The 15,350-nt window shown below is 40.6% G+C and overlaps 1 protein-coding gene across 3 annotated transcripts in view; it reads left to right on the top strand.

The window, feature by feature from the left end:
- CPED1 (cadherin like and PC-esterase domain containing 1) overlaps positions 1–15,350 on the top strand; it is a 145,610-nt gene that overhangs the window by 2,512 nt on the left and 127,748 nt on the right. For all 3 annotated transcript variants that reach the window (XR_011336836.1, XM_069850682.1, XM_069850692.1), the window contains one exon: positions 10,958–11,144. Coding sequence is in view for 2 of the 3 variants with exons in the window: in XM_069850682.1 (XP_069706783.1) it covers positions 10,958–11,144 (187 nt within the window). In the remaining variant the exon portion in view is untranslated. The remainder of the gene's footprint in view (positions 1–10,957; positions 11,145–15,350) is intronic.

The following is a 15,350-nucleotide window of genomic DNA, read 5'->3' as shown; positions in this document are numbered from 1 at the left end:
TGGAACGATAACAAAATTTTGACAGCATGCTGTTTGGTTGGAGGTATCTGTAATTTCTTCCTTCCCGATTTGTTTGAGAAAAACACAGAAAGACACTGAACTTGATGTGCTGGCTTTTTTAAATGAGAAGGAAGCGTATTTTTTTACAACATGCTGTACTTACTGCCCTTCAGCATACATGGTTGGATGTGACTATGATACACACATACTGAACCTACTGTACAGATGTAAATGTGTATGTTAGCCTTTATAGGTATGCTTTCCAGGGCTGTGCTACTCTAATACAATCCTCTTGAAGTTCTGGAGACCACCCATAGCTAGCTCCCTATTTGTCTTGAAAGTTTCCTCTAGAGTATAATGAACAAAATGTCTTGCACATGTTGGGATGTTACTCTTAAGTTGCTCTCTGTTTCCACAGAATACACTGCTGGTTGTGTGGGCTGACTAATAATCTCAAGGAACAGAAAAGACAAACATCTCCAAAAATCTCTACCACTTTGCTTTGAGAGTATGTTCTTGAACTGTGTGTTTTCGCCCACTGCTTATTCAGATAGCTGAACTGTTATCTTGCTTGATTTTACTGGGTACCCAGTAACACTTAAGGCAGATGCCATGGCTGAAACTTTACACTGTTTTATTTTAGTCATGTGCCTCATACATGGCAGTTTGGAAATAAGTTTTTATTAAAACTCTGGCTTAAATTTTCGTGTATGAATCTGGAAAAATACTTTAAAATATAATCCAAATTATTCACATTTTTAATTATCTAGTCACATATGTATTCTTATTCTGTAAATGGCCCAGCAAGCAAATTTATTTAAAGGAGTCTGCTGTGCAGTTAAACAGTGACTTGAAGCAAACACTGAAACGTATTTTATGAAATCAAAGTTCAGGAATAAGTTTTAAGGAAAAGAAGACCCTGCTGGAAATAATATTCTTTGTGTTTCTGTGTCTTAAATCACAGTGTCTGTCACACTGCAAGATCGCTTCTGACTAGCGAGGGGCAGAATTAATTCTTGCTTCCTTCAGAGAAACAATCAGTATTGTGTGAGAATTTGATTATGATTGGTATTGCACAGACAAAATCCCCTTCCACAGTCTGATAGTTTCTCCATTCACAGTATGGATAGCAATTAAATGCCAAAAAAAAAAAAAGAAAAGAAGAAAAAAAGCTGGCACTTTTAATGAGCCATTAGGGTAACTAGAGGGGGAAATCCGAAGAAAAGTGCAGCTGTGCCACTGCTGAGACTCTTTCTGGTCTCAAAATTTGTCTCATTTTGGAAGAGAAAGTTTCAGACAAATATGGAAAAGCATGGGGCTAGAAATTGCCAGTTTGGTCTTTAAATGTGTCATTAACTGTATCCAAGATGCCCTGGGATGGCACCATTACTGTCAGGCACATAGTGCAACCATCTTTTTTTAATTGCAAAACCACATACGTCATTTATAGCCTGGAAAACCTAATGGAGTTCACAGTATCTCTCCCTCTCAGGTATCACACATTACAGGAGTTTTAAAACCTTCTGGAGAGCTGGTCCTATAGCTTTATTTTCACATGATCAGAGGTCAACATTTTCCATTGTAAAATTCAATGTTAATATCTGTAGCGTGAATAGAAGGCTTATTTCTGAATCTCCAGCATTAAAGGCATGTGACGGAGACATCACATCCAACAGCGGACTATCTTCAGGTTCAGCCAGACACACCTCCTGCATGGGGAAATATTTCTGAATATACATAGTAAAGAGGAAAACTGGTGCTGTAGTGTCTAAACTGAATTAGTTATTAGCAACCCTGTGTAGATCCTGTGTGTAGGTTTGCATGGCATAGTATCATGCCAGAAATAGTTTTAGTACCAGACAGATGTAAAACCATTACACTCAAGTAATTCAGCTCTGCTTCTCAGCCACTTCTGAGAAGACCCAATTAGCTGATTATGCCATGTGCTATATTTCCTCTCTCTGAATTAATTCAGCCAGAGCCAACTTAGGTGTCTCTGCACAGCAGCATGCTTAGCCCAGGTACATATAGAACCTCTGCTGTTGGGAGGAAGAAGTGAGATAATGTTACTCATGTGCTAGACACACTCTCTAACCATGGCCAATGCAATTAAAAAAAAAGAGATTTTAAATTTTAATATGTATCTGGAAGGAGATTGTTTAATGGATGCTCATAGGACCATTGTTTCACATCCCCATGCTATTTAAGGTCATCTCAAAAATGAAAACAAACAAGACATGCAGCTGATTATATGAGAGCTTAAACGAAATACCACAGGTATGATGAAAAAAGCTGTCTTCACGTTCAAGGCCTTCAATCTGCTGCTTATGTTTGGTGTAAAAAACACATCTTCAAGAGGATCTGTAATGAGATGAGCAAACAGGAAGAATGAGAAAAGGATTTTTATAGTCTTTTTTTTCTGAACAAGTAGGATAGGATATCATTTACTGAGAACAGACAGCATGAAAGATGCAAGATAATGGCAGCTTGATGCTTGATGCAGCCATATCTCAGTGATACTATGTAGGGGGAAAAAAATAAAAAAAGGAATATGATTTTTTAGTCCTAACCAAGATCTAGAGGTAGATCCAGTTGAAAATTTTGCACAAGTTACAGGCTCAGGTACCTATATTACAAAATTGAGAGTGAAGTGAGTGAAGTTACTAAAAAGCTGAGAAATTGTTACAAGAACTTTAGAACTCTGGACATCCAGAGTGGAACTAACCTCCCTTTACTTGAGTACTGGACTCTGTCTTGTCAGAGCCAGAAAGCTGCACTTCATAGTCAATGGAAACAACTGCCTCTAATGCAAAATTGATCATGACTTAGTGCAGATATTTAAAACAAATCTGATGAACTTCACCCTCTAAAGGCATGTTGTTTTTCTATCAATACTTTGGATGGGATATACTTGCTTCAATCAGAATTAACAGGGCAGGAAGGGGACAGGAGAGGAGAATTATGGAAGAAGGCAGAGTAGGGAACTATAGCTACAAAGTAATAGTGTCCTCAAAAGGCAAAGAAAAGATTGTGCACAGAGGGGGCTGGATTTGTGCTGGGGAAAAGAAAGGGAAATAGGAATGGAAATGGAAAGAAAAGAAGACAAAGACAGTTGGAACTTTTGAAATGTAAATGTGTGAAAAAGCAGAAATAAAGCTGGATAACAGAATGAGAAGGGGTGATTTTTGCTATTATGCAGAAATGGAGTGCGGTGAGAGGCCTGGATAGAAAAGATTACATTATGCATAATAAGGTTTGATACATTTTGAAAGTAAATTTAATCTTGAAAAGGATATTTATTTAATATAATATGGTGGGGTGATGAGAACTCTTTTCTCCTCACAAAAGAACAAAGAACTTTGCTAGTATGAAGCTTCTGTTAATAGAAAGCAATTGACAGATGGTATAGTATCAGCAACTGGTTTCCTTGGAATGATACCTCATTTACATGGCACCCTACGGAAGCAGGACATTTTTATCCCCCTTTGCAATGTAAAATTCAAAAGTTGCTGAGGAAACAGTTTTTTTTTACTGTGCAGATAGCTAGAGATCTTTTGGTGATAAAGGACAAGGCTATTGTAGCAGCAGTCAGGAAAGAGGGGCAGGGTGGAGACTTTGCAGGAAGGGAACTTCGAGAAGGGTGCATCAGCAGAAAATGGGAAATGGAGGCAAAATCTCGCTCATGCACTTCATTAGAGCCCTTCCTCAAAAGCAGCTGTTTTGATTAGCGGGTAGGATTTGGCTTATTGTCAGTTCCCAATATAAGGCAGTTAGTACAATAAACTACATGCAGTTATAAAGCAAAGGCATTTTGATAAAATAGTTCTGTATTTCCAGTTCAGAGAGCTGCTGATGACTGTCTAAACAACTCCAGTATTGCTCTTGGATTTATGAAGTCATTATAAACCAGCCATCAATGTAGTACTAATAATCTAGTTGCTTATTCTCTATTTATTCAGCAAACAATTGGAAACAGAATTGCAATCCAACCATTTTGTTCTGCAGCCCAGTCCTTTCTGATTAGGAAATCTAACAGAATATAAAGCCAACACATTTAAATATCCTTCTGTAAGTGAAACAGGAAATTAACTCCTCTGTTACTTCTTGATACAAGAGCTATGTGCATTTCAAGTGCAGCAGTAGTCTGAACAACTATTTCTATGAACTTCCATGCAAATATGAGAAAGAATTTAAAAGTCACATTTGACACTAATAAAAGTCTGCACAGTCCTGTAAATGAACAACTTTGAGTATTAGAACCACATGCTAAGTTTTTGTTGTCACTCTATTAATGCTTTTTAATATTAGTGTGGTAGTTTCTAGGAGTCCCACTCATGGATTTTTTTGTAATGTTGTTGTGCTAGGTGGTGTTTAGGAGTGAAGGCAGATCCACATTTCCTTTACTGGCTGTGAATATTGCTAGTACTGACAGTCTTGTTTATGTAAGGCTGGTTCACTTTCATGGCATTTCTGTTGTACTCCTCTTTCATGCAAAGGCCTTTTGGTTTGCACAGTGGCTTACATATCTCTTTTGCAGCAGCTCAGTACCTGCAGAAGCCAGTGGGGTTAAAGTAAGCTACAGTTAAGTTATTTGAAGCTATTGGACAAGAATGACAGTCTTGGCTAGCTTGGTGTAAAAGAGTGGCTGCCTGTAATCAACACAGGAACTAATGCCATCAGAACAGGGTGGCTGAATAGATGATTCAGAGTTTCTGAGTTCTTTCCTGAGAGAAGCTTAGGCAAACATGAGTTTGGCCATTATGTCAGGAAGAAGAATTTTGTTTCTGCAGTTGAAGCGATGGTCAATGAAATTCTATGGCAATAGTTCAAACAGTATATTTGCTTCCTTGCCAACCAGAAACAATGCATCAGTACTTGTGGAACTATGCAATCTTCTTGGAATCTGAAAAAACGCCAAAGAACAGGTTTTCTCTCTTGAATTTGAAATATCTTTGCTATTTTCTTCTTGGCCAAAATGACACCAGTAATTACATCTTCAGTTACTGACTACATTTTGAGGTTTTTGAACAACCCAAAAATGCTGTACAGTAGAGGAAAGCTTCAGAAATTAATATAACCAGTTTTATTTTTATACATTCTTAACCTAGAATTGGATAAACTGGTTTCAATGAAAATGTCAAAAGATTTTCTCTTTAAGAAAGAACTTCACAGACATGTAGATGTTGCAGGCAGAATTAAGAACTGCAACTCAGAAAACGGATGTCTATTTTCAGTCAAAGATGGTTACATAATTCTTGAGCTCTCATATTATATAAACTGAGCTGTTTATCTTGTTTGTTAAGACCTCAGAGGAATATACATTTGATTTGATATTTTAAAAAAAAATCCATAATAAATTTAATGGAGTTCACTTTGTTCTCTTTTGTGTTTCATGTTGTTTAATAAACTGAAAACAAAATTGCAAAATAAATTTTTATGCATTTTTATTCACTTTACAGCCCATTGAGGTTTGTTTAGACCAGTTGTGGATCATCTGTGTAACAGCCTATTGCACTAAAAAGCAGTCAGTGACTCAGCTGAGTGGAATGGTTTGCAAGCTGTAAGAGCAGGTATATCATGTCAAAGCTGACACAGGCCTCATCCTAAATCATGTGGGAAATCTCAGCTTTGCTGTAAAGCCTCATTAATTTCACTAGAGACAAACACACTATTCTCTAGGTAAGGCATGGGCCACAGATGTTCCTTACCAATCCCTTTCACATAAGGTATATTGAATTTGTAATAAATTGACCTTCTAACAAAGAACCTGAGGCTTCAAACTGGGGAGAGTTAAAAAAGAGTTGGGAGATGAAAACATTTGACTGTTTAATAATTATTCTCAAACATTCAAAACATTACGGATCCTTTTTTTTTTTTTTTTCGCTTAAGCATATTAAAGTTATAGGAAAAGCAAAAAAATCAGAACCATGAAATGTCAAAATACATAAATAGCTTATTTTCATCTATTGCACTCTGCTTCTTTTATACCAGCTCTCTGCCCAGGCTGCATTTTTATGATTGAGCAACATTTTATAAAAAACAGCAGACTCTTTAAGTGTATAAACATGACTGCTATTGCTATAAAGCTGGAAATTTTGAAATTCATCCAGTAGTAACTAGATCAGCATGGTCAGTGATGTAAGGCATTTTATATAGAGCTTTGGAAAAAAATATGGAATCACTTGCTACAAGCGTGCAATCGAGCAGAATTTATTTTAATTCTGTGTACCTAATGGGAAGTTTAAAACAGAACAAAAAACCCACAATACATTGCACTGGCTTGGCAAGAAAACAGAGAGGACACGTTGTATCTTGTAACCTGTACTGCAAATAGCTCTGAAAGGACAGGACAGAGAAAATTAATTTGGCAACATTATGCATGGATCTTGAGCAAGCACTGTAAAACGTGTTGAGCTACTTCATATTATTTAACAGTATCAGATTGGACATCAGGTCAAGCTGTTAAATTTAGGGTCCTGAATTGCCTCCATGTCCCAAAGATCCTGTCGAGACTTTTTGGAAGTGAGTGAATAAAGGCTCCTCGTGTCTGAGATGCCTGGGCAGTTGGTGGAGGTGTTGGGGGTACCGGCCAGCATGTCCCCAGCCCGGCCTGATCATTCCTCCCAGCAGCCTGAGGGACTTTTACTGTCTCTGGACTGTGTGTCCCAAGGAAAGCTCTCTGGAGCTGTTAGTGTCCTGTTAAGCGCATGAGGGCCATCACGACCCTTTGAGCACCAGTGAAAGGCACCTGGTGTGTGAGCTGGCTGCTGCACGGACCCTGTCGAGCCACTCAGTGCCGTTTGCCTCTACTTTTTGCTGGAAGTGACCTAGGGTGCCACCATCGCTTGAACTTCCTTTTTTTTTTTCTTTGCCAGTATCCGTGTTCTTTTGAATATTTGTCCAAATATTATATATATTATATATGTCCAAATATTATATATTTGAATATATATGTCCAAATTAGAGCATTATAAACATTTCTGCTAATCCCCAGGGAGCTGGAGAAGATGCTGTCTGCATCGGTGCTGTTGCGGAGGTGGGAGGGAGAGCCCCCTTCCCCTGGAAGGTCCTGCTACAGGCATGCTGGTGTGGACATCCTCTGGCCCCAGGGGCTGTGGGGTCCCCAGGGCCCTTGCGATGCCTCAAGGCCAGTTGTCTCCTGTACTCCTGTGCCTCGCCAAGAGGGCAGGGGGAGCACAGCAGGCACCAGGTGCAGGATACAGGACGGCAGGTGGGCTAGGATGAGCCCTGCAAGAGCTGGCCTTGGGTATCGCCCACGGGACGATAAAGACATTGCTGGGTGCTTGAGATGATAAGGTCTTAGACTTCGTTTTAAGCAAAATGCTTGAGCAGAGGCAGAGCAGGAGACTTTGCTTTTGCAAAGAAGAAAGGTGGGTTTTTTTAGCTTAAAAAAAATGGTAACTATTAGTGAGGGGGGTGCATAGAAAGTGCCACCAAGTCCAAGGTGGGACTCCAGCACCAAGCAGTGAGCACCCTCAGCTGTGCCAGCAGGGACAGGAGTGGGACGAGCCATAATTGCCAGCTAAAACTGGACAGGGACGTGTCCTGGGCTGCATCTGTGTTCCACATGCATCCTCAGTTCACCCCACAGTGCTGGCCGTAGCAGCATACGTGTGATGGAAAACTAGATTTGCTCACAAAATAAAGCAACAGATGTCTTTCTCCTGATTTTCTTCCACAATGCGTGTGAAATGGAAAGTGGGAAGTGTGTGAGTGGACTGCACAGAAGAAGAGGGAGGGGGAGCACAGGAGAGAGGCTGGAACGAGGGTTGGATTTAAGAACAGGGAGGCAGGGAGGGAAGTGGAATAGAGAGGAAGGGCTGCAGGCAGCTGCTGGCGCTGCAGGAGAGCAGGAAAAGAAAAAGATAAGAGTAGAGGAAGGAGGGGCAAAGGCACACGGGGAGTGAAAGGCGGGTGCTGTGTTGGGGAAGGACACTCTGAGAGACCCTAGCACTGTGCTTGCCACACGACTAATGTGTTTTAGAAACACTGGGAGGCTGGGGAGGACATCTGACAGGTTACCTAATGCAGTTCCAGTGAGTTCACCCTGTGCTATTTGTGCTTCTTCTGGGCAGCATGTGATCAGCCTTCTTCACCTGAACATCCCAGTGTCCAAAGTAGTTTTGGGTTGCACATTTAGCAGATATACATAGAAGACCCTGACAGTGTTGTATCAAGATATTTTTACTAACTTGATTGCCTACTATGACAAGGTGACCTGCTTAATGGATGAGGGAAAGGCTGTGAATACAGTGTACTTGGACTTCAATGAAGCCTTTGACACCATTTCTTACAGTATTCTGCTTGAGAGACTGGCTACCACTGGCCTGAACAGGCGTATCCTCTGCTGGGTAAAAAACTGGCTGGATGCCTTGGTCCAAGGAGTGGTGGTAAATGGAGTTAAATCCAGTTGGTGGCTGGTCACAAGCAGTGCTCCCCAGGGCTCGGTGCTGGGACCTGTCCTGGATGAAGAGATTGATTGTACCCTTAGTAAGTTCACAGATGACACTAAGTTGGGAGGGAGTGTTGATCTGCTTGAGGGGAGGGAGGCTCTACAGAGGGATCTGAACTGGCTGGATCGATGGGCTGAGGCCAAAGGTTTAGAGTTTATTTGAAGCAAAACACTTAATGAGTGGCAGAGCAGGAGGCTTTGCTTTAATGAGGTGTAATAAGGCCAAGTGCTGAGTCCTGCTCTTGGGACACAAGAAACCCTTGCAGCACTACAGGCTCGGGGAAGAGTGACTGGAAAGCTGCCTGGCGGAGAAGGACCTGGGGATGTTGGTTGACAGCCAGCTGAATATGAGCCAGCAGTGTGTTCAGGTGGCCAAGAAGTCCAAGAGCATCTTGGCTTGTATCAGAAACAGCGTGGCCAGTAGGACCAGGGAAGTGATTTTGCCCCTGTAATCAGCACTGGTGAGGCCACACCTCGAATATTGTCTTTGGTTTTGGGCCCCTCACTACAAGAAAGACATTGAGGTCCTGGAGCGTGTCCAGAGAAAAGCAACAAAGCTGGTGAAGGGGCTGGAGAACAAGTTTTATGAGGAGCAGCTGAGGGAAGAGGGTTGTTTAGCCTAGGGAAAAGGAGGCTGAGGGGAGACTTTATCACTGTCTACAACTCCATGAAAGGAGGTTGTAACAAGATGGGCGTTGGTCTCTTCACCCAAGGAATAGGTGATAGGATGAGAGGGAATGCCCTCAAGTTGCACCAGAGGAGGTTCAGATTGGACATTAGAAAAGATTTCTTCATGCATTATCAAGTACTGGCCGAGGCTGCCCAGGGAGGGGGTTGAGTCACCATCCCTGGAGGTGTTTAAAAGACAGGAAGATGAAGTGCTTAGGGATATGATTTAGTAGTGTACAGGTACAATTTGGCTTGATGATCTCAAAGGTCTTTTCCAACCTAGTGATTCTATGATTCAGGTTTCACACATTGATGATCCTCTTTCCACAGGCGATACCTGCTCTAAAGCAAAAGCAGATGTGGCATTAGAAGCTCAGGGCTCTGAAATAGTTCATGCCCCTCACTGCTGCAAAGAATTTTACAGTTCAGCCAAGTGTAACAAAACTGCATCTGGAAATCGGGGAACAGACTGCTGAGAAGAGTGACTTTGTCGCTAGATCTCAGGCCTATAAACAACTGGACGCGTCTTGAATGACATTTGTTTATATCAAAGCATCTGTCTCTTTTCACTGTGGTCTACAGTGCAAAGAATGGTATTGCCTTGTTTGTAGCACTTCCTATCTCCAGTGATAAGCTTACTAAAATTAGAAATTGCAGAATAACATAGTTTTTAAAGGACATACTGCTGACTACTGCTAGGTTGAAATTCATGAACTTGACAAGACGTAATTTAATGTCCTGAATTGAATCCCCATACTTGTATGTTTCATTCCTAAAGGTAAGTATTTTTCATCAAAAGAAAATCTTGTCTGTTAATGGTATTTTTATTTCAGAAGAACTGCTAGACTAGTCCAGATATTAGAGAACTGTTTCCCACATGGAGCATCTTATTTTCATGCCTTATGTAAGACATAAGATGTCTCTCTTTCTCAAAGAGTGCATGAGAGTATCCCTGTAATTTGCCCATTTCAGACCTTAATGTTAAGCTTACACTATCTGTGTTTGTTCAGGGTGGCCTTCTCCCATTTTTCATTGCAAGAAGCTCATATCCCAGGTTATTGTACAAAGGAAGTATTTTCCTTAGATGCCATTGTCCCTAGGCATTGTGTGGGAAGACAGTGAATGGCAGACAACCCAAGAGTTCCTTGGGACTCATTGGAGACATAATACGCCTTTCCACTTGCTCCTATGTCTCTCTGCTGGTCCTTCTGGGCTGGATCATGTTGGGCTAATAAGGCAATAAGGTATCGACAAGATTACATTTGATCTTCTAGAGGCACAGCTATCTATAGTGCTGTTTAGGATTCCCCTGCATGCTTTCACCTCAGTACACTTACTTTTCTTAACTGCGCTACACAGCAGAATGCAGACCTCTGCATTTACTATGTGCGTAGGACCCATGTTCCTTGGAAGAGTTAACATGGGACCCACCAAGTCCTCTCTGCTACGTCACCCACAAAATAGTGTGAGGCCACAGTCACCTGGCACTGCTAACACCTCACCAGAGCAGGCCAGATTTCAGCCAAAGTTTTCCCATAAAGTAAAGGCCACGGTTTAAAGATCCTTCATTGCTACCCTGAGCTTGTGAACTTCTGCCATATCAGTCCAAAATAAAAGCAGAAAAAACAGAGAGGCATAAAAAAGGAATTTGCGGTCACAAATCCCTGATATAAAGAGAATTCTTATTATGCCAGAAATATTTCCCAGATTGTCGTGGCAAATTACTAGTTTCTTTTTGTAAAAAATAACAACTATGTATTATACTGCTGAGGACTGCCCTATCTTACCACTGTCTTTGCATTGTGTTTGCTGTAGATTGACGACTCTGTTCTCCAGTACTTTGAAAGCCGTAGGCGAAGAGCAGTTTTGTACGCACCTCCTGCCCACCGTGAAACTGAGCGTCAGCTCTGTCAGCGCATCCTGGCAAAACATGGATATACAGTCACAGTCCTTGAAACCAAGAAATTGACTGAACATCGCAAGCACAAGGGCCCTTATCACAGTAAGAATAATGGGATTTAGCTAATTCATTGGTTACTAAATGTTTGCTATTGATCAGCATTCTTTCATAGAGGTAAAGCTCTCAGTTCTAGTAAGGATGGAAGATAAATTCTAGTTCTTCTTAGTTATGCAGCTAATTTTCCAAAATTAGATGATTCTTCCATTAGATAGACCCTTCTGTAAAAACAATAAATCAGCAGAGTGATTCATCATTGTCTCTACAACCAAATCAGATCAGTTTGTTTCCTGATGACTCCTCATACACACTTCACCAATATAACAACAGAGTGATTTTCAGAAGAACATTTAATAGCAAAACAAGTACCTGCTACATTTGGTTCCTTCTCATTTTGTCTCTTAAAGAAAAGCTGTATGCATGAAGGTACAATTTTTCCTCTGGTAATGTTTTGGTTGTTCTGTAAGCTTGTTAAAGAACGCGATACAGAAGAATTACATTTTGCACTCACTGCAGAAGCTGGGGTAAATTACTGTTGGTTCTTAGTTCTTCATGAAATTTGATCCACAATTAAAGGAGGTTACTGCAGAAGCCTGATCTCTTACACAAGAGACTCTAACTTTGTGGTGCCTGATAGAGAAGCTTTGGGCACAAGTTACATATACGCTGGCCATGTTTAAGTGCTCTTAGGCACCTTAGAGGTATGGACTGAAATTGTGATCTGTTTGGTCGTCTGTTGGAAGTAAATTTTAGAACTGGAAGGCTTTGAAAAAAATTACACAGGCCACCATTCTGTCAGTAGAAAAATGGGGCAGTTGTTTTTTTTTTTCTGGTGCTAATGGGAGTTCTGCTTGCAGTACATTCCTGGTTTCTTTAAGAATCTTTCTTGAAAATTAGTTACATGCAATTTTCTTGGCAGACTTTTCCAAGAAATATTAAATTGTCTTTACCTTGCTCTTTTATTTTAACCTGATTTCATAGGCGCCTTTCAGCCACTCCCTGCCTTAATTACTTTCCACCTCAGAGTCTTCAGGCTTCACTAATGTCAGATGGGTTGCAGAGAAAAGATGGAAACTCTGGGGGCCTTGTGTACCAAATCTGTGAAATATTTGTGCTTCAAATGGCTAAGGAAGTGGGCATGCCACATTCAGTTATGAACTAGAAAAAAAATCACTGTGCTATACTTTGTTACAATGATCAATTCAGGTTTGGGTTCTCCAGTATCGGATTTTACCCTGCAAACTCTGCCTCTGCAGAAACCAACTTGACTGTGGGTATTTATGTTTTAACAGCTAGAACCAGTACATCCTATAGTATTTTTCCAGTACTAAAAAAAAATTTATAAGGTTTTAGGTATTTTCCAGGAACATCCTCCAGCTTCCAACAGATGTTGGAGTATGTAAAAAAGTAAAATGCTTGCCAATTTAAGGTAATGAGTAAGAGTCTACTAATTCCTTTTCATGGCAACATAAGTCTGCCTTTAACTGTTCCCTGTGTTATGTAAGTGCCTAGCTTTAAAGTTGTATTTTAAAAACAAGAAGTGAAAGAGTATGTCTGCATACCAAACCAATGATCTTTTATTAGAACTAAACAAGTTACGTTCAAAGTTTTTTTCTTTGCCAGTGCTTGATGGGGTTTACTGTTCTGGATGGGTTAGTACTCCTTATTTTGGAGAGGGATATTTTGAGCTATGCTTTGTCATAATATTTCCCTAATGGCAGTGTTATAAAAAATTAAAAATATGTTCCTTGAAGCCTTCATTAAAAAGATATAAATAATGGACCGAAAAACACAGAATATGAATGTTGTGAAAAATCTATAAAGAGTCATTCCTTCTTACTTAGTATTAATTAGCAGGTCTATCCATGGCTTTTATTTTTGTGGTTTATCTTATTCAAGTATCTTTCAAAGTTCACTTTAAATTTGAAAGGATTTTTTGTTTAGAATGGCTGAGAGCCAGGAGTCTAGCCAAAGTCATATATGGAAAAAAATTCACAACAAAACATTCCTAACTTTTTTGTGCTGGCCCACTATTAGTTTTGGGACCAGTTCTGCTCCTGTTTGAAACCCAAATGTGACAGCTTTGCACACTGATCTTCCAGAGAGCTCCTTCACACCTGGGCTGCAGTACTGTGTTGAGTTCATTGCTGTCAGAGAGAAATATCAGGCGAATAGTTTTCTTCAGTGGAAATTTTTTACTTCTTACGGACAAACCAAAACATTTTGAGTTTTGGTAACTGGAAAATAGTTGGCTAGAACAGAAAAGTATACCTTTTTTCAGGCAAAGAGTCTGCGGTTTATGGGTTTCCTATGAAAAACCTGTAGACGTGCTTTCTGCAGTAAAATATAAATTATTCAAACCCCTAATTTTTCACTGGAAAATAGCTTTGTCAGTAAATTCTCAAGCAGCTTCAGTTGAACAATAAGAATCTGTGCTTTCACCATTTCTCAGCAATTGAAACCACATGGGGGGAAAATCTCATGGACCGATGATATCTATGCTCTGAGCAATTTGAGCCTTCCTTTTGTGACAGCCCTAAATAAGCCAGTTTTTCTGTAAAGTTTCACGCATCTCTTAGCTGGCTGCTAGGATGGAGGTAGAGAGGCAATACTGTGTTAGCCGTAGACGATGGGATAGCCAGGTTTTGCCTAGGGCTAGGATTGCCACCTTATGCATGCAGCTGCTGCTGGAAGGAAGGGACAACTCTCCACTAGGACAACACTAGGCAGGCATTAGACTTAGGTTTAGGGTTAAAGTGAGGCTTAGGGTCAGAATTAGGGTTAGAGTTGTCCCTGTGGAAAGCTGTGCCTGCCTGCAGAAAGTTGTCCCCACAAAGAGTTGACTGCAGAGAGTCAGCTGTGGAGAGTTGTCATAGATCCACTGCTGGGGTAGATCCATTTCAGCGTGCTCAGTATCTCCAGTATCTGTGGTAAGTCCATTGTGAAGCAAAGAGCTCAAACGAGGTTGGATAACAGCTGATGAGAAAGATATCAGGTTGTATTGGCCAGCACATTCATAAATGGTACACTTGTTTCATTTGATAGCTAGGCAGAAGAAGATGTGATTTAGGGTGGTATTCCTTCCTTCCTTCCTTCCTTCCTTCCTTCCTTCCTTCCTTCCTTCCTTCCTTCCTTCCTTCCTTCCTTCCTTCCTTCCTTCCTTCCTTCCTTCCTTCCTTCCTTCCTTCCTTCCTTCCTTCCTTCCTTCCTTCCTTCCTTCCTTCCTCTGCATTTTTTTTTTTAAATGTGAGAATCTGCTCACAGAGACATGGCCTTTGGGACATGTCCTGCCTTTGCTGCAGTCTTGGAGCTCTTTTGAAAGAGGTGTCACACAGCCTCACAGGAAATAATACAAAGATCAGGAGGAGAGAGAAAGCCCCACACCTCCAGGCTTTCTCCTGGGAGGTTTTCTGTGCTGAACCACACAAGCCACCGGCCTTTCTTCCCTCAGCCTACTGCAGAGCTGTGCTGCTCTGTCAGAGGTGAGTGGGTTGAGCTGCCTGGCTTCAGAGCACCTTTATGTCCTTCCAGACTGGCAAACACTGGAGAAGAACTTGACAAATGTTTTCCAGAACCTTCTGTCTTCTTCCCTGTCCTTCCAGGCTAAGAAGCTCTCATCTCTGTGGCCATAGCAAAAATTAGCAGGATCTGTGGGTCCCTGTGTCTCTGTATGATGCCCTGTCAACATTTTCACAATATTTTCTAACAGGAAAACTTTATCTCAGAAGTCTATTCAACTAAAACACATTTCTGCCCTACTTACTGTTTGCTGCCTGAACCTTTTCTGAATTCCACACTCCTCCTACATAATGTCTTCTAAGATAATAAACTACTTATATCTTTCTTTCTGGTTCCATCAGTTTTTCTGTCCTTTGCTCAATGTGCCTGACTCATTAGTCAACGGTGACCCTCCCTTTGCGGGCATTTCCGTAATTTCTCAATTATTCAACTTTACTAATAGTTATGCAAATCTCAGAAAACTGCAAGCTCTGAAAAATATGTGCATATCAGTTTGGCTATGGTATAAAGCACGTCTGTTTGGGTTTGCTGGCAAACTAGGTGCAGTATAACATGATATGCTCCGTTTCCTTGGAATGTTAATTTTAATAATTTGGAGGAAATTGCAGTAGCAATTGGTGACTTTAAAAGAAATCATAAACCATTTTCAAAGTATTGATTTTATATGAGCATTTCATTTCCTCTTTTTAGAATGCTACAATTAAATATTTAAACTTTACTATAACTTCTGTT

The sequence above is a fragment of the Phaenicophaeus curvirostris genome, chromosome 1 (genome assembly GCF_032191515.1).
Source record: "Phaenicophaeus curvirostris isolate KB17595 chromosome 1, BPBGC_Pcur_1.0, whole genome shotgun sequence".
In the NCBI taxonomy this organism is placed as follows: domain Eukaryota; kingdom Metazoa; phylum Chordata; class Aves; order Cuculiformes; family Cuculidae; genus Phaenicophaeus; species Phaenicophaeus curvirostris.
This window is presented reverse-complemented; position numbering and strand designations above follow the sequence as displayed.